The sequence below is a fragment of the Pygocentrus nattereri genome, chromosome 17, assembly GCF_015220715.1.
Source record: "Pygocentrus nattereri isolate fPygNat1 chromosome 17, fPygNat1.pri, whole genome shotgun sequence".
Lineage (NCBI taxonomy): Eukaryota > Metazoa > Chordata > Actinopteri > Characiformes > Serrasalmidae > Pygocentrus > Pygocentrus nattereri.
In genome coordinates this window covers 27788729-27808992 of record NC_051227.1, presented here as the reverse complement: position 1 = coordinate 27808992, position 20264 = coordinate 27788729, and the positions used below count along the sequence as shown (strand labels likewise).

Sequence of the window (20264 nt, the reverse complement as noted above, 5' to 3'; positions counted from 1 at the left end):
TTCTTCAGAAGATGTTTCTGAGTAGGTCAGACATAAGACAATTTACTTGAATAAGGAAGGGAAAAGTCAAAGGAAAACAGTTTAAAACGTTTCCAAAATGATCCTAACAGCCTGTCTGAAAAACAGTACTTAAATCATCTTTACAAGATGGAGAAAATGAAGCTCCACTTGTCCACGTGTTTCTGTCCATGCTCCTTCAGTCATGGGTAACTCAACACTATGACTATGAAAGGATGCATAGCTGTCCATAAGCCTTACTGTTAGACAGCTTTAAGGTTTTATGGACTCATGATTCTGAATTTGTAACTAGGATTACTTGGATAGTAAGAATCAGGAAATTCAACAAACTTCTATGACTGAACTTTCCACACTGCAGGTGTGGAAAAATATCCCTGCAGATTTCTTTAAAAAGTGAAAGTTGTTCCTGTTTTATTAGTAAAAGTAGAAAAAGAATGACAGCAGAAAACATAAAAGAATGCGCAGGTTATACAACTTGGGACTGCATGATTGTATCTCTACTCTCTTCGGTAAACCAAAAAATACGTATCTCTGGATAACCTCTGTCTCATCTGAGGTGGGTAGATGCCGTATACCTGTATATACGCAACACTACACTAGTGTTAACCTTAGTCAACCAAAAGTAGCCTTAGCTACAAAACATGTAGCTTTTGTCAAAAAGGACTTTACAGTGTCATTATGACCTGAAAATGTATAAAACAAACATTCAAAAGAGAGCTGTATATAACAAACTAGATATACTCATCAGATTAGCATGCAATATTCTGATCAGATGTCTATGTCCTACTAACAGTTCTGTAGGCATTGTACAGATTGTTGCAGTCAGATTCAGCAGATTAAAATGACTAGCCAGTGACTTGTGTAGACAAACAGAAGAGGTTGAAGCAAACAACAGAAGACAGAATAACATGAGGAACAAAATTACATTTATGCTTAATCAACTGAAGGTATGACTAGAAGCATATTCCCTGTATCCACACTTCACAGAGAGTGCCATCAGCACAGCAGGAGCTTAGACGTGATGGCTTCTTAAAAGTGGAATAAATTCATGGACATTTGGAGTGGTCTGAGATACCATTAAAGAAAGATTTCTGTTTTTTTCCCTCTTATGCCAGACCCTGTGGTTCATCATCTCCTTAATGGAAGCCCCAGTGCCTCTAGTCAGCGCTGTGTCCTTGCCTGGGGTGACTGTTAGCATTTGATCTGGGCGACGGTCCACTGGGTGGTCATGGGGCATATGTGTGGTTTTTAAGGCGTGTAAATGAATGTATGTCTCTGTGAGTCTGTGTGTATGTCTGTGTAAGATTCTAACTCTCTTAGGCCTGCGGCTGTAGGCCAGCTGCAGCACAACAGACATCATTCCTAAGGCTCTGACATGATGGCTGGTGCTCAGACAGCAGAGAGACTGAGGTTACTTTGGCCTTTCACAGGCCGAGAAGATGGGTGAGACACAGAGAGAAGCAGAAGAGCACACCTGCGAGATGTCCATCACCGAGTCACAGCTCAGGGGTCGTGCTGAGGTCAAGTCATTGAAGCCCAGCAATGTTGAGATAATTCCGTTCTGATCGATGCGGCGGATCATGGTGCCGTCTACAAAGAAGATCATGCCATACTTGTCCACTGTGATGCCTGTGGCGAAAACCAAAATGAAAGGAAAAAACAAGCCTCAAACACTGTTTTCAGAATGACAGTTTCAGTTCTAAAACCAGACTGGCTGAGCCACGTTCCAAGCCACTTTACCATACTCCATATACATACATTTGACCTCATACAACTGACCTAGAAATGCTCTACCCACAAATACATTTTTTTGCAGAAAACATTGGACAAGCTTTTCAGAATATCCAAGAAGTAACTTTATAGAAGAAAGAAAAAAAACTGAATTTAACTTTATCTTTAAATGTAACAGGGTTTCAAATTCTATATAAAACACTATGGTACTAAAGCATTAGCACTAAGGAAAAATAGAAGGGCAAGACTGCTTTACAATTAAAAGCTAATTATGCTGGTTTGGATGCAATTTTAAATCGATCCTGTGCGATCAATAATTAAATGAAGAGGCAGCAACACAAGAACAACAACTTCAACTTGAGCTTGCAAATCCAATAAACATTAAATTGATTCATACTGAACATACTAAGCATACTAGGAACTGACATAGGTGGAGGAAATGAACGCATATTGCGTAATGTTGATATGCTCAGTAGCAACCCCCAAGACAAATAAAATATCCATGTGAATTCATTATTTATGTCCTTTGAACAATAGGAGCTAGAGAGCATGCGGAGTGAGCGAGCAAGCAAAAGAAAGTGAGAGAGGGAGATAGGGAGAGAGAGAGAGAGAGAAAGAGAGAGAAATGAGGTATGGCTGTAGAGCTATAAGAAAGCATGTGATCGGGTGAGTAATGTGTCATATAACAGTCAGAAAAAAGGCTTGGCCCAGCTACAACATGCTGAGTCTATAATCAATGGCTTTTGTTGTGAATGTTCTTTTGCCTTTATGAGCACTGAACAACACATTGCTCGAGCACCATCCATCTGAAAGCTGTGGAGAGAAAATACCATTATGCCTGTATTTCTGGAAATGGAGGCAAGCATTGATCTGAGCTGCAAAGCTCAGGCTCTTTCACCAATCCTGCAGTACCTTCCCTCCTCCCCACTCCGTCCCAATGCACTCCTCAAACTCCAGTGAAGGACTCAAACCACTAAATATCTTCCATTCAGCTGAGGGCTACCCTCCACCTCCAACCTCCCTGCCACGATGGATGAGAGCTGTATAATTTAGCTTCATGCTTCAGCTTTTTACTATGAATTTCAAGCGGAAAGCTGAAAAGATGATTTTGTGTAGTCGTGATGCCTGAGCTGCATCTAATCTCATGTGCATCTATGAAATCACAAACCTGAGAGCATCTGAGGTAAACCCAGTGTAATACAGCATGTCAAACAGTAAATAATATGTAATAGATTTTAAACAATTTGCATACACTACTACATAACTATCATAAATTACTCAAAAGAGTTTAAATATTTCTCATTTAGTCTGCAGCAGAAAAAGTGGTCTGAGAATAAAGACTTCTCGATATGAAAATATTGTTTTGATTCATATTACAGATGTCAAGTTCAATAGCACTCACATTTATTACAGGTTGGAGGCAAAAGAAATACCTTTAAATTCATTTTTAACATTTTTTTTACAATAGAATATGAGATAATATAATATTAATATAACACTTACAACTAAATATGAGATTAATAACAAAGCACTTAAAAGCTGAACCATTTTGTGAGTTATCAGAATATAAGTCTTTTTGAGATTTAAAAAAAATGAATACGGTTTAAATTTGCAATATTTTTAAAGCCAATTTGTCACAATATTAATTATTATTATTATTTCACTTCCTTGAACCTGAATCTTTACTTCGACTACATGAAAATTTAGACACATGAAATGCACTGACTTCCTGTAACAGTTTGAACCTTTCTAGACACAAGCTTTGAATTCAACAGGCTACAACCCCACTCTGATTCACCTTACTTCAGTATTCATTGCTCCTGAAGAACTGCATTAACTGGATAAGGTCTATTATATTAGGACGGGAACTAAACTGTGTGGGAATCAAGATGAGCTCTAGTTTCCCATACATGCCATCTCATTCTGAGAATTATGCATAAAGGCTATCCTCCTTATCCACAACTTGTAGAGCATTAATATGCAGAATGAGCACAAAAAGAAAGAGCAATTTTGCTGTTAAACCTGTCTCAGAACTTCTCCTATCTAGAAAAAGCCTCGCAACTGAGAGAAAGAAAGCCACAGAAGTTATAGCACCCACACAGGCCATCTACAAAAGCGCTGTGAGCAATATTACCTTACATTACTAACATGAAATTCTTTGCAAGCTCTCCAGGCAATTTTAGATCATTGGACATAGTTGTAGCCTATTGTGGTTAGTACTCTGTTGCTAAAGTAACCGTAATCACTTGTTCTAAATGAGTTTGTTTGGCTAATTGGTTTGTGTGGCTAACAAAAAGTGAGCATCTTCAAACTGGCTAACTTTTAAATTTGTCATTAGCCACATTACCATTGCTCATTTAACCTCTTTATATATTTCAAATCTAAGCTCAGTACTGTTCAAGGTCTTACCTCTTGGATTGGTGAGAGTGGCTTCTGCGGCCTTTCCTCCATCCCCACAGCGGGTCTCGTCGTAGGGCAGACACTGGTCTCCTGTCCCAGCTACCAGCTCCAGGTTCTTCGCCACATCCTTCACTGTGTTCAGGGACTTCACCTTGAACACTTTCCTGCTGCTGGTGTCTGACAGGTATAGAGCGCCAGACACTGGACTGGTGGCCAGGTAATATTTGTGGGCAGGACTGTTACTGCAAAACAGAAAGCTAATCTTAGTAAAGGTGACACATCTCCAGTTTCACACTGAGCGTTCTTTGTATTGCTGATTACAGTGAGGAAAAAAGTATTTAGTCAGTCACCAATTGTGACTGTTCTCCCACTTAAAAAGATGAGAGAGGCCTGTAATTGACATCATAGGTACACTTCAACTATGAGAGACAAAATGAGGAAAGAAAATTCAGAAAATCACATTGTCTGATTTTTAAAGAATGTATTTGCAAATAATGGTGGAAAATAAGTATTTGGTCAATAACAAAAGTTAATCTCAATACTTTGTTATATATTCTTTGTTGGCAATGACAGAGGTCAACGTTTATGACCTGTGTATGACCTGTTTTTGCCTGTTCCTGACCTATATTTTTGCCCTTTGGTTTTGTCATTGTTGTTTTGTCATTTGTCATTGTTGCCATCTCTTTATGATTCTCCTGTTCAAAAACATTCCTAATGCAGCTGTATTACACAAGCAAACATAAATATCCAGACTTGGTATTCGCAGATATTCAATATTATATTAATTAGTTTAGAAATGGGGTAAAAAAATGAATAGGAACAGTCTAAATCTTAGTATTAATGTTTGGATTTGTAGGATGCAAGACAGGCTGGTTTGAGAAAATCTGTGACATTTGCAGCAGTTATGAAAATCTGCCTTATGTCATCTTATATAGTGATCTCTGCTGCAGGCACATTGACAACAGGCAGATGGGTGCATGTTCATAGTATACATAAAACCAATGTTGTTGCTCACAAAACACACTGTACTTGTCGATACCAACATCTAAAACTACTGTTCCAGCTGCCGTAAATGTGTGTAATCCAGAATTCAACATGTGCGCCTTTGCCAAACTATCAGACGCACACAGGTCCTGTAATGGGCAAAACCCCAGGCGTCTAATGCACTGTCAGTGTGGGTTCAGGTAGGTGTTCTGTCGATGTCCCAGGGGAGATAGAGATATATGTAGTCTGAGGATGGTATCTCAAAACATTATGCATTCTTGAGCAGAAACGGCATACAGCTTAGCAAATAGCCCATTATACAGCCGAGTCAGGCTGACACAGTCATCCCTCACATCCACACGGGGGGCACGGCAACATCAAGGCCTGACAAAATAGCTCCAATCAAAGCTGGAGTGAGAGAGCCAGCTACCTGCTGCAACACAAGCTCCAATCTAGAGCCTGCTTGCTGTTCTTCCCCTCTGCAAGCTAATCAAATAAAGCAGGCAAGGCACCTGCACTGCAATTTAAAGTTTCTGGAAATCACAAGTTGGATAATTGCGACATGCTGCCGGGCACTTCAATAGACATGGACTTTGTTACTTGTTACTGTGGACCCACACGCCTACCCCTAAGCTCAGATTGATTCTGTCCCTTTTTTATTTTTTTAAAAAGTCGGTTCAACTTAAAAAAAAAACAAACAAAAAAACAACAACTTTTTTTAGTTCTCTGACATGGGCAGAAGCGGAAGAGTTTGTGGTTTTGTTGATCTTAAAACCTGCATTAGCTTTGTCCAAGCACAAGCAATAATAACTGAGAAATTAGGTACAAATGATGTCTGAATCTTAATCTCTTTCAGTAGTAAAAGAGAAAGCACACTGTGTGTATGTGTGAAAAACCCTCTCCATCCTCCTGTGGTGGGTCTTCTCACTGGCGCTTATCTTTATGTGAGCAGAGTGAGAAAGGTCAGGGTAAGAGAGATGCTTGAAGAGAGAGATAGAAGCAAAAAGGTCACGAATCAGCATGAAGAGTAAAAAATTGCTCTTTTCCAGTGTTCAGTGAAGCAGAAGGCAGGGCTGTAAAGACCCTTTACCCTTAGAAGCTGCAGTTCAAACTAGTGATAAGAAAAGTAAATTTCTATAAATTATTTCTCACTCATTTCAAAACAGCAAAGAAATTCTGCAGAACTTTTCAGTGGTTTCCACATCTACTATGATCAGAATCTGCAAAGTTACTATTGTCCATAATTTTATCTTATTTTGCTGAAAACACTGAAAACATTTACAATTTTTGTAATATGTACATGCATAATATACATATATTAATATATACAGTATAATTATACTGTGATTACATAATTTTTTATTAAGTTATCTGCTATACTAAGAAGAAGAAGTCAGTTTTATTACATTTTACTATCACACACATAACATAGAACATAAACCTAATCCTAAACCAAACCGTAAACCTACTGAGTGTCAACTGACTTGTAGATCAAATATAAAGGACTATCCACATAAAGTGGGACCTAATGCATAGCCAATAATTCATTCAGTTCACATTTCCACACAGCTAGCAGTCAGGGTCAGGGTCAGGGTCAGGGGAGAGAGATGCTTAGAGATAGAGGCCAAAAAAGGTTGCGAATAAGCATGAATCCTACTCTGTCCTGATAAAGCAGAGGGCAGCACCCTAAAGACGGCTTCAAGTCACAGGGCTTCAGTTCAGGGCTTCTCTTGCCACAGCCCATCATCATTAACACCTGGGCTATCTCCAAACCCGTTTCTAACATGCCTCGCACCTCACCATGAAAGGCCCTGAAAGGGCGAGAACAGCCATGCCAAAGCACAGACCCTCATGGAAGTTCAGGGGAAAACTGGAGAACCCGTTTTTGCTGCTGCCAGCTCCAATCCGTTATGCAGGATGACAACTGACCTTCTGCTGAATGCTTGGAAACAGGCTGCGGCGGCCATCCTGGGGGCAGAACGTCGCCTCGGCAGGCCACTGACCCGTTGACTGATGATCGGCGTGTGGAGCGGAGGCAAAGCGGGTTTGTCTCCAAACGTTTTGTTCCCTAGCTTGGTTCTATGGGGGAAGCGTGGCATGGCAGGACACAAGCTACTTTCTTTTTGTCGTCTCCCTGCACGCTCCAGCAGTACATCATCAGTAAAGCGCTATGTGTGTTGCCGTGCTGGTTTCCCATCATACTCTCTGTTGTGAGGAGTACTGACCTTCGTAGACTGTGTCTATATTCTTTCACTATAGACGGTTTGGGGGAGATAATTGGATTTCGCAGTGGGTCATTGTGACGAGGGAGGGTGCGGCTTGGATGGGGGACAGGGGTTGGGGGGCTGCTTTAGTGGGGGTCAGTGCACACGGCAATGAGATTTCATACACACACTCTAATTCACGTACACATTCACACTACAGTCTTACCAATACAAACCATTTTTGTCACAATATCAATACAGATAATATTGGCCAATTTAGTATTAGAAAGGCTGTAACAGCTTTACTTCAACAATGCACTACACTGACTGATAAGACTGTTAAACGTTAAACATGAACTCAGTTCTCTACTTAAAATGCAGAAATGAAAAAACAATGTTTTTTCAAACATTTAGGAATGGCAGGTTTTCATAATAAATTCACATTCAATTTGGAACAAGCTGTTATTTTTTGTTCTTATTTCATTCAACACTTAAAACAAACATTTTATTCAAACCTGTCTTATGTTTGCCGTTTAACATTTGAAGGCTGGTTTGGTTTAAATTAAAAGTTTTAATTATTTTTATTTGCTGCCTCCTTCTTTACAATAAAAAAAAACAAAACAAGTTTTAAAATCTGTGCCAAACAACCTCGTACCAGCCAATACTGTGCTGGGGCACAACATGAATTAAACCATGTAATCACTAATTCCATTAAATATTGCCTGATATGCCTGGGATATACACGGTGGATAGGTAAAACTGTGCCAACCAACCCTGCTGTGGCTTTTCCCGTACAACATTTATTTCATTGGCTGATGCTATTGAGCTGATTTTATTGGCCGAACGATACATCATAACCAGTCCTAATTCATATACAGCTTACATTTCTACATATCCACATGTGTATATCTCATACAACAGCAGTGGGATTGTGCCCACAGACCATTTTTTAAAGCTTCTACCTAATAGAAGAACACCTGCCTTACTTTAGACAAGGGTTAACATATGCCACTATGTGCACACATCTACAGCCATGTTCAGCCTTATACTGCAGTACTGCTGTGATGACCACATTAAGACAAGATGAAACGTGTCACACCTCTCTGTGTCCCGTCTATAACTGAAACATTTGCTGTGACCCACCAATGCAGAGATCAATTAATAGCGCTTCATGGTAGACAGGCTTTGTGTGAAGACTGCAAGCAGCTGGTATTTCCCAACCTCCCCTGCCCAGTCATGTCCTGTCAGTCAAAGCCCAGTGCCACTCTGCTGCCTGCCATGCCAGATAGCAGAACACCATGACATGCACTCCACTACTAGAAGTAACATTCCAGAACCCACACTTTGCAGTGTTTTTAATTTTGAACCCTTTAATCAGTATGCAAAGAGCATCTATTTCTTCCTTTAAATCTATCTTTGTAATTAATAACATGATGTGGGATTAATTTTGACACGTAAACAAACATTCTGTTAACAAAGAAACAATTGTCATTTTGTCCAGACTACCTTTCTAGGCATCCATCCATTCATTCATTCATTCATTCATTCATTCCTTTCTAGGCAAACACATGAAAATGAATATACTTTCCACTCTAGTCAATTTTTATCATTACTCTGATGAAACACAAGCACTCAGCAGTTCTATTCTGAATGTGCTCACAGTGTATCCAATAATAAAGGTAAAACCATGTTTATTTTACACAGTGATAGAAAACACGGTATCACAGAGAAAGCTCCGATTCCATGTGTTTATGCTGAATGTACTTTCATTCAACAGTCATATTAATAACTGCTGTTGTTTTATTCAATAATAACTTAGTAAATAGTGATCATTTATTGCATTATATATTATACTTTAAGTCAGACACCAGAAAGCATTTAGAGAACACTTAATTCCAAATTTCAAGGTTTGTGGACACAATTTATTAAATGATAAATAGTATTCTGTAATTATCTACAGCTTTTATGGAATGATTCCATTATGGAATCATCTACAACTTTGTTCACCATTCATCATGGATATGTCGAAAAAAAAAATTCTCCTACAAATTAAAAACCTATAAAGTTGTGCAGTGGTAACATCATAATATTATCATTTATACCTATTTCTGTAATAAAACTTGTTGTACATTAATGAAAGCAGTGATTCCATACGTATGAACATTTTACCAAGCCAAATGTAAAAAAGACATTACCAGAGTCTCCTAATGTATTGCTGGCAAGATGTTGATAGGGCTAAGCTCAGGCTTTTGATTTGCCATTCTGAACATTTCTGATGACAAACTGCAACCCATCACATCAAATGCTGTTAATGAACTGCACGTTTGGAAGCTGCTAAAAGTGCATGAGGGTGTAATTTGTCCCTGACCAAAATGTCAAGCTGCACTGCACATGAGGCAGTCAGCCCCCGCCAAAAAACTCCAGAGGAGGAGAAGGTGATTACGGTCTTTAGGGGAGCCATGTCCCCTGAGGGCCAGAAATATTTAAAGCGCTGAAACGGAGCTTATGTTAAGACCATGACTGCTGTTCCGTCTACCTGTCTGACATTTCAAATAATGGACCTGGCACTCGTGCTCTCTTCCATACACCAGCACCGCTTATTCTGCAAATGTTTGCCTTACTGTGTGACCATAACCCGAGAAGGAGGGCGGCAACACGCATCAAACCAGCTTCTGTCCACCTCCATCAGCGTTTGAAATGCATTATGGCAACACTGCCCTTTTCCTCGCTGCAGGAAAGGCATGCGATGAACGCACAACACGCAGTCTAACTCCACAGATCCCTGCCGCATTTTAGCGTGATGCCATAAAGCCTTGTAGCATCAAGACATATGGCACTGTGATGATGTGGATGTTTGAAAAAAGAAACAATCCTTTCAGCAATCTCTTACCTGTGTCTGAAATCTTTATTTCTGTACCGTTCGATAGGGACAGCAGAAAAAAGAAGGAAGAGAACAAAAGGGGTTAGCAGGGGTTAGTATTAATTAGCGAGTTAGCATTTGGTTAGTAGGCGTGGACCTGTTTTTCTGTAAAGCTGCTTTGTGACAACCTTGTTGTAAAAAGCGCTATATAAATAAACTTGAATTGAATTAGTAATGATCAGAAAAAATACAGAATGACTACAGTGAGCAAATATCTGAAGCACTTCCCATTTCAAAAGCAGTCAAACGTGCTAGCATATTATTTAGCTAATAGAAAGGACAGGTGGAGAGAGAAAGATATGGGTGTAAAGACACATGTAAACAGGAAGCATTAGCATTATTGCTAGCACTATATTTTTCTTCCATGTGTTCTTAGAAATTGACTTGATTAGCCAGGTGGATTTTACGGCTTTGGCAAATACATTCATATTAAAAAAGCTGTCTAGATCTTCACAGAGGCTTCATATACATCTTCACAGTATTGAAAAGCAGAAAATACTCTAAGAGCCAGCTGTAGTAAGCATTTTCCACCAGTTTCAGGCACAATTCAGATGTATAAAACTAGCACACGAGGCTCAATGCACAGTATATGTGCCATGTATGTGGTCAAATGCAAAATGCACTTCTCTTCCTCAACCATATGCTGAAGGAGGGCTGTGCCAAATGTGCGAGGATTGAAAGAAAGTGGGTGGAGATGTAATGTGGAGCTGACTGCATATTCAGGTCGGTTTACTACAGTTCATTTTACTAAGCCTTTCAAAATCACACCTAACATTGAAAGTAATATGAATTCAACAAAAAGTGCTTTTACCTATATGTGCTTCACCCTTTCCAAACCTGTCCTCGAGGAAGCTCAGTATTGTCATTATCGTCCACACTGGTTTAGGCTAATCAGCGCTTCATTGTGTTAAATGTGTGTTGGTGATTTGAAAAGTAAACTATAATAAACGTATGTTATCACTGGAGCCATCGATAAGATAAATGGATCCATAATTTCTTCTAACCAACTCACAAGATATCAACCACTTTTTTCAAAATGAGAAATTATTTTTCATTTTTATAGTATTTCTACTTGTTTTTCTTTTTTTTTTTTTTTTTTATAAAACTTGATGTTATAACAGGTAAAAAATCCACAATCACTGCTCAGATAAATGGTTTTAAACAATGTGCTAAGGTGCCTAAGACATTTGCACAGTACCATACATCTGGCCCTGAGTGCAGAGATTCATGCCATTTAGTATAAGGAGAGTAAAACCCTCCAGTTTATAGCCACTACTGATACCCACTTGATCTGTGAGGAGCTTACCTCGCAATACTCAGTGGCAAAACCATGTCTCTGTGTGTGTGTGTATATTAGCAGGCATGGCTTACCTGAGCTCCAGAACGCTGGTGACATTCCCAGTGGTGAAGATTCGACGGATATAGTTGAAGTCACCTACAAATAAGCTGCCATCAGAGCCACAGGCCAAAGCTACAGGAGCTAAAAGCTTATTTCCATCAGCCAGGCCATTACAGCTCGGACAGGAGATACTGCGCCGCCGCCCATTACCCATGATACTCCCGATGACTGGGGGCTGCTGGGAAATGAAGACGTTTTCGCCATTGCCCTTGTGAAGGATGCCTATGAAAAAAGACAAGGTGTACTATGTTAGTAATGGTGTAAAACTCTGCATGTACAATGTTATTACAGCAGAATAAAACAGAATCCTCAATGTGAGATTTATTATAATTTTCTTTTTCACTCATGTTGTTAAAAATACTCAGAGCATATTTAAGTTGTGAATTAAACAAGCTGTGAGTATATTTAATCCTGCTATTTCTCTGTTTTTATTCCAGCTTTTTCTGTAGTGAAACAAAATAGGTTGAGAGCGAGCGAATCTTGGGGTTTTAATGCTGATTCAATTCAGTTCAGCTTTATTTAAAATGCCTTTCCCCTGTCATGGGGCAACAGCATGCCTGTTGCTCTATGAAAAGGGATTTCATATTATTACCAAAAAGAACTGAGGAGAAGTGAACAGAACCAGATCTAGGCAAGCTCACTTTTATTGGCCTGAGCCTTTTCATTCCCAAGGCTGATCTGCCTGTACAGTGATTACCTAAACTAATGTCTACTGTGTTCACTGTCCACATCTACATTGTATTTCTTGTGGTAATAAACATTTTAATTGTACACACTGTCTGCACTTTTGACAATGGTGTCGGCTGTTCACTAGCTTTCAAGTTAGAACTGATAAATAATATATCTACAGTCACTGCTAATAAAGGCTGTTAGATCTGTTTTTTTCTCTCTCTCTATTCTCTATTGTTCTGTATTTATTGTATATCTGAGAATACCTTTATTAAAATGAAGAAATGCAAAATCGCACTTCAGATTGTTCAGACAGTTAAACTTGTCTGACCCATTTTACACTGGATATTGATAATTTTGTTACTTAGCCATACCCATTCTGACACCAACATAGCATCACCTGAAGTACAGTGCCACATGGAGGGGTAGTGGGTAAGACACTTTGAGGGCACACTCAAGAGTATTTTGTCAGTGCCTGGATTTGAACCTGCAACCATCTGACTACTGGCTCATTTCTTTCATCTGTACCCTGCCAAACTCAATGCATCCACATCTAACAAATACTGGAAATCAATCTTGGACCATTTGCATTTTGTACAAAGCACAGCACACATGCGCTTGCAGAACTTTCACTCATGTGGCTGTAAGTGGAGCAAAATGTAAAACTCAATGTCTGGCTATTCCTGCATTGTTGCTCACAGAACACCCACTGACTGTGGTTGTGTTTGTGTGAAATCCTAAATATGAGCACATCAGTTAGGCAACTGTCTCAGGGCACTAAAGAGGGAAGGAAAGGCAATTAAACGAGATAGATTTGAAAAAAGCTAAAGCGCAAATGGGATATGGGCCTACAGAGAGAGGGATGAGGGAGACAATGAACGAGCGAGACACTAGACAGGTAGACAAATAGAATTAACTTCAGCAGAAGTCCTCTGTCCAAGCAGCCTGTCCTCCTGATGACTGGACTGCTTTCAGTGACAGATCGAAGTGCCACCTGCGCTCCACACACTCCTGCTGTAAGTACGCCTCATTTCCTGTTATGACTGTGTATGGGCACTGGCGGGAGACCATGCTCCTGACACAAAGTGGCGAGAGAGAAGCCTTTGTGTGCCTTCAGTTCGCTTCCTTCACAACCAACTCAAGCGGCAGGACCAAAATTGACCTCCCGCCAAAAAAAATAAAAAAACACCATGAAAAGAAAGAAAAGAGAACACGGTGGACATGACACATCTTCCAAGAGACAAAATGTCACGGTAGCCAACTGCGAAGTCTACAGTGCTGAAATGACTGTCTGCACCCGCTAGAGAACTGTAATAATCGTATAGCGTTAGAGAACTTTAATAGTTGTTACATGACAAAGTGTTGTGAGCCTGTGTAGATCAGAATATCAAGGATATATGTTTATGGCTTCTGTTTTGTTTTGATTGGATGCTTGTATTGTACCTCATTTATAAGCAGTCCACTGAAACACTCCTTATAACTTCAACATGAAAGGCTGGTCCTAAACTGCTTTAGGCTAAGCTCACCACTTTGTATGTTGAGTGCATGGTGTTGGTCTATGCTCCAGCCCCCCAGACTGGATGCAGCAGTCTCGTAACCCTGCAGAATGGCTGTCCTCTTCTCCCACAGGATCAGGTCAGGACATGACTCATACTCAAACCCCACAGACACTGGACAAATAGAGAAAATAACAATGAGCTTTCAGCCTTTATGCACTCCCACCAAAACCAAGCAGAAGGTTTGTCACTGGTTTTAATAAAAACAAAATATACATTTCCAAAGTGATAATTTGTTCAAAAATTCTAATTCACACAATTTCATTTACGGCATTTGGCTGACACTCTTATCCAGAGCGACTTACAATTTGATCATTTTACACAGGTAGGCCAAGGCGGTGTTAGCAGTCTTGCCCAAGGACTCTTATTGGTATAGTGTAGGGTGTTTGCCCAGGTGGGGATTGAACCCCAGTCTACAGTGTAGAAGGCAGAGGTGTAACCACTACACTATCCCAATTTCCCCCTTACAGCAAATGCAGCGAGTTATGAAAGACATGTTCAGTGTCAGAAGTGTAGTTCTTTAGTATTACACTGGAGCTATGACATATTGTAATCTCCAACAAAGGAGTATAGCTGAATCCCTACAAACTAGAATATGTCATATAGTTAACTGAACATTTCTTAGTTATGTTAGCTTCATAGCTCCACTGCAATACCAAAGAAATTATCTTTAGACCCATAATGTTAGTCGATAAATAACAATTCTTCCAAAATGTTAAATTCAGCAAAAAATCTGAATTCCGCACCAAAATATTAAAGCATGTTCTCTGTAGAGGGTGTGTGAACCTCTTTTCACTAGGAAATCAACAAAAAATTTATTTTTACTAGGGATATTCAAACCTTTGCAAACACCTATAAATCAAAACACTGATTATTCTGAATAGTGGCTAAAGCACAAACTGATTTGAGATCTCCTAACCAAATGTGTCCACTCACCGAAAGCCTCCGACAGGCCGTACACCTTCTGACTGTAGACATCTGTCTTGTCCCAGACAAAATCGTATGAGAGGTTAGGAGCAGCCGAGAACCACTTCCTGAAGAGACGACCCTCTACCGCCACCATCAAGTGCACCTTCATCAGGTTAAATGGGATGACTGCGTGCGTCAAAGTGACCCTCAACAGGGATTTGTAGCCAGCAGTGCGGCTGCTCAGATAGCCCAGGCGGAGCTCCGTGCCTGGGATATGCACTTCTTCCTGTAGAGCCTGTGATAAAGAGCTTCAATTACTCAAAAAGTAGGGGTCCATATTACACATTTTTCTTGTACTTTAAAAGTGAGGTCCACTTATCACGTGTGTAGTTTTATGTACCATCCTAATTATTGTCTAGATGTCAATTTTTTAACCTTTCTATATCCATTAGAATAAACCAGGCTGTTTTTCTTATTGTACCGTTAAGACTGAAATGTGTTAATGATCTCTATTTTGACTAGCTGCTCTGTATTGTGCCTCTTTTGTAAAGCATTCCAGACTGAAACACTACTTATTACCTCACTGTAAACGGGTGGGCTAAACTGCAATAGAAAAAAACTGATATATTTAAAAGGGTGTTTTACAAAATTACAAATACAGTAAATTCAAAATAGAGTGTTTTCCATATATTGGATGAAGGAATTAATGCATACATAATCAATACATACATAAAATTCTGTTTTCAATAACAGTGGTCCTAAAAGTACAACATTTTATTAGAAAAGAACAACCTTCAAGTGTGTAATGTTCTGTAGTTCATCTGGTACTTCGCATGTTATTTAAATCACTACACTAATGAGTGCAGATGTGCATGTTTGGAATGCAGAAATGGAAATGTGTCAAGATCCCATACCACAACATCAATTAAATCAATTTGTTTGCTGCGTCGCCATAACAAAAGTACTTCACTATAAAATGAAATTACAGTGGCACATCTGCATAAGAAACACAGCTAATGGAAGTGTGAAGCTGAGCCTACTGCAGAAAGGTGACTGGTTCAGAGGTTTTCTCTTCCTATCATCCCTTAGACACATACTGTGGTGCTCTCATTAAGTCAACACATATATCCCTTTCCCTTCCCAGATGAGAGCAGAGCAATTAGCCACTGGCTGCTTTACAAATGCACAGATAAACAGTATAACAAAGATGATGAAGGATGCTGGAGGATTTATGCTTGTCTGTAAATCCTCATAAATCAACAGTAGAAAAGACTAATTGTAAAGACCATGAGCAAAAATGAAGGTGCTAAGAGATCAAAATAAATACCACTTTATTAGGCACTTTATAGGTATTAAATTGCTTGTTAACACAAATAGCTAATCAGCCAATCACATAGCTGCAACTCAATGCATTTAGGCATGTAGAGGTGGTCAAGACAACTTGCTCAAGCGCAAACCGAGCATCAGAACGGGGAAGAAAGGTGATTTAAGTCACTTTGAACGTGGCATGGTTGTTGGTGCCAGACGGGCTGGTCTGAGTATTTCAGAACCTGCTGATCTACTGGGATTTTCACACAAAACCATCACTAGGGTTTACAGAGAACGGTCCGAAAAAGAGAAAATATCCAGTGAGGGGCAGTTGTGTGAACGAAAATGCCTTGTTGATGTGAGAGGTCAGAGGAGAATGGGCAGACTGGTTCCAGATGACAGAAAGGCAACAGTAACTCAAATAACCAACCAAAATTCTGAGGAATGTTTACAACACCTTGTTGAAAGTATGCCACAAAGAATTAAGGCAGTTCTGAAGGCAAAAGGGGGTCCAAACTTTTACTAGCAAGTAAAATAATATAATAAAGTGGCTGGTGAGTGTATATTTCCAGACACGATGTCCATTATGCACAAGTTAGCCATTTTTTAGAAGAGTACACTGACATAAGATTGGAAAAATAATCAAGTTTCTAAAACTGGAAGTCAAAAAATGAGCAAAAGATATAGAGAAAACACAACTTCTAACAATCATGTAAGACCTGATAGACCACAAAAACTGTCACTGTGAGATAAACAGTACCTAAGAGTTTTTTGGAAAGAGAAGAGAAAATCAAACTAAACATTTGCTTTACAAAAAATTCCTTCTGTTCTTCAGCTGTGAAGACAACATAATGCTATGTGTAGCTGTCAAGAAACTGTTAGTGAGAAAATAAATTAGACATAAAAGAAGAAACCTGCAAATCTTCAGAATAAAAGCTGTGAGAAGGATTGTGAAGCATAAAATGAAACCAACTTCTAAGACTGGACTTTGAAGCTACTGAAAAACATCCCTGCAGATTCCTTGAAAAACTGAAAGCAAATCTCCAAAAGGAAAGGTAGCTGTAAGGTAGCTGCACAAAAATCGGAAAAATATGAAATTATATTTAGGTGCTGAGGCTTCTGTGAAATTACATGTAAAATATGTGTTGCTGCTGTTTTTCTGCTGTTTATTTGCTGAGGTACTGTGCTATGTATTTTGCACATGACACATTCATTGGATTGTTTTTTTCCAAAATGTTAAATTCAGCCAATAAACAGTAACTGTGTATTAAAATGTGTTCTCTGTAGAGGATGTGTTAACTTATTTTAACATGTAATTTGAACAGGGGTGGCCCCAATATGTGTATGCAAATGTATGCATGAGCCTAAGTCCTGACACTGTCTAAAAACAAACCAGTGTCTGTGGCACAGACTAGTGTGTTCAGGGACAGGACAGATATGGTTTGATATTAATAGGCCAGACAGCACTGTGTGTAGCACTGAGCGATTAATCTCGTAAAGCAAAGTGGGAGACAAAGTAATTAGAAAGGAACACACAAGCACAGGTAGAGCTACAGAAAGGCAGGGACAGGCATCCAAACACAAATTAATAACAAATAGCCATTGGCATACAGATTCACAAATGCACTGGTAAGCATACGGATGAATCTGCATACATAAACACAAACATGCACACATCATCTCATGCACAAACTCATCTACAAAATTCTTGAAGTGCTTGCATCACAGCCCTCATGACCCTCCTCCAAAAAATAACTAACTTAGAGAAAAGACAGCAAACACTGCAAGACCAGTGACTGCAAACTTATCAGGACATGGAAATTCGACACGCGTCCGTTCTCCTGTTAAACATAATTATCGTTGCTCTGTAAAAAGCTGGCACACTAAATTGGACTGTGTATCTCCAACCAATTACGCAGGGCTGATAAAATGACAGTGTGGGCACTAGCAAGAGTTACTCCTCCATTCAAACCTGATGTTCACTCCTCCTATCCGGTCGTTGTGTGTGTGTGAGAGCACAGGGCCGTCCATCACTGACACAAGCCTCTGCGTTATGAATCGCAGGCACGACCCGACAGAGGGATGCGGCCCATTTACAGAGAGCAATTCAGAAGCCCTGTTTTTCATCTGTTAACAGCAGTAGTAGGTCATTTAGAAGCTAATAGCAACTGCTCATCTAATCAAAAAGAACTCACATAGAAATACACTTTCAAATGTGTACACAGAACTATAATGAATATGAGAATGTCAGCAGGTGGGCTAGTACAGAATGTATTTTTTATAGAGGATAATATATAGCAAAGGCAGAGCATAATGGCAGACAAAGAGAAGCTTTGTCAGTTATAGAATGAAGCAGCTAACAAGATTCATAACAGAAAAAATAATCTGTTTATCTATTTTAATATATTATTTGTGCATTTGTGTCTATAACAGTCATAACTCTCCTGATCTATATTGTTGTAAATATCCTGTGCATTTAACAGGGTAGATATGTATAGTCTGTGATTGACTCTGTACCACTGTACCATCTTAAATAGAAATAGAATTAAAGTGTATTTTCCATTATCTGTTATTCTTTTTAAAAATTATATTATATATTATATTATTGTTACAAATGGATATACAGCATTTTAGAATGGAACCCTTCACATGCAGTTTAATCAAGTTGCCTAAACTTTGGAAACAGTGGGAAAAACAGTAAATTTAACAGTGAACAAAAAAAAAGCAAATAATATATAAATAACATTATTTTCATTAGTGATGTGTGAAAAACATGGCAATGTGACAGGCAAAACCCTCATTACTGTGCTCTGACATCACTTGATCTCTTTATTGTGAAATCGCCTTTGCAGAAATAATTGCTAAATTGGTGTCAGAAGTGAATGCTGAAAAGCAATCCACACAGCTACATTGCCTTTGAGTGAGTGGTGCTTTTGGCATAGAAAGACGAAATGCTACGTATGTCATAACATAATTTCCTCATATGATCCTATAGTGTTTACAGCATCTCCATCACATGTCCTGCAACTTTGAAATGTAATCACTGACCAGTCACAGCCCTCTGTTACACTTGGGGGCATGGCTGAGGTTACAGGGCAGTTTTGCTCATAAACCTATAATCAACATGCCACCTGCATAAATCTGCTGTTCACAGGCAACTTCACCCAGGATGTCCCTTACCTGAATCTCAGGGATGATGCCACCCCTCTCAGGGCAGTTCCCAGCAAAGGCGGTCAGGGGAGCAGGCAGAACGACTGGACTGGGCCGGGTGAAGCTGCTGAGGTCACAGCTGGGGATGTCGTTGACCTCATGCCGCATGACGATGGTGTCCATAACGAAGAAGCGTGACCATGGCAGCCACAGCGTGTGCTCCTGCGTGATGAATGGAGCACGCTCAAAGCGCAGAGCGATAGCCACACCGCCATTAGAGACCAGGTCAAAGCTGCAAAAGAAAATGAGGTGTTCAGAGAAGCTGCCGACATTTTGGTGAAAGGTTAATTATCAAACAAAGCAACATTCGAGACCACCAATAACTATTCAAATGACCCAATTTATGATAATTCTAATATCAGCAATGTTGTTATGCAGCATTATAGACTTTAAGTAAAGTCATGCGTCATTCTCTTTTTGTTAGACAAACAAAAGACCTTAGTCCTATAAAATGACTTTTTCTTTGATCTGTCATAACATATTGCTGTCATTATATAATGCAACCCACATTTTGTCATTTTTTATCCCCACTCAGCCCAACAAGCTCCCATTTGCTACACTTTGAGCCTGCATATACAGTATAAATATAATAAAGAGCTCAGACCACATGTTACATCTCTGCTAATGGAATGATTCAACACACATTACAATGCACCGACTAATTTTTTTTTTTATCAGCAGTTCTATACATTTTATGACTAAGCATCATATATGCTCTAACCCTAACATAATTTAATTGTGGCTGTAATTAATTATGAAATCCTAAATGACATTGACTGAAGAGAACCCCGCTTTAGCTTGTTAGGGAGGGTTTTGCAGGCTGTACAATATACTACAAATACAATAGACTTCTGGCTCTGTTTGAAAGACTGAGCTTTTGAGCCTAAATTAATGATATCGTTTGAATGGGTGGTGCTGAAAGCTGTTACTCTCAATGGGCACCTTACTTCCAGTGC

General features: G+C 39.3%; 1 protein-coding gene across 12 annotated transcripts in view; it reads right to left on the bottom strand.

The window, feature by feature from the left end:
* The window catches only part of tenm4 (teneurin transmembrane protein 4), a 246804-nt gene that overhangs the window by 39574 nt on the left and 186966 nt on the right, over nt 1-20264 (bottom strand). For 9 of the 12 annotated variants that reach the window (XM_017696788.2, XM_017696786.2, XM_017696789.2 and 6 more), the window contains 7 exons: nt 19279-19540; nt 14818-15085; nt 13852-13995; nt 11629-11878; nt 10228-10248; nt 4159-4391; nt 1493-1647 (listed from right to left, as the gene is read on the bottom strand). In XM_017696788.2, coding sequence (XP_017552277.1) covers nt 1493-1647; nt 4159-4391; nt 10228-10248; nt 11629-11878; nt 13852-13995; nt 14818-15085; nt 19279-19540 — 1333 coding nt within the window. The remainder of the gene's footprint in view (nt 1-1492; nt 1648-4158; nt 4392-10227; nt 10249-11628; nt 11879-13851; nt 13996-14817; nt 15086-19278; nt 19541-20264) is intronic. The other 3 variants (XM_017696787.2, XM_017696790.2, XM_037546597.1) reach the window with 1 other exon arrangement.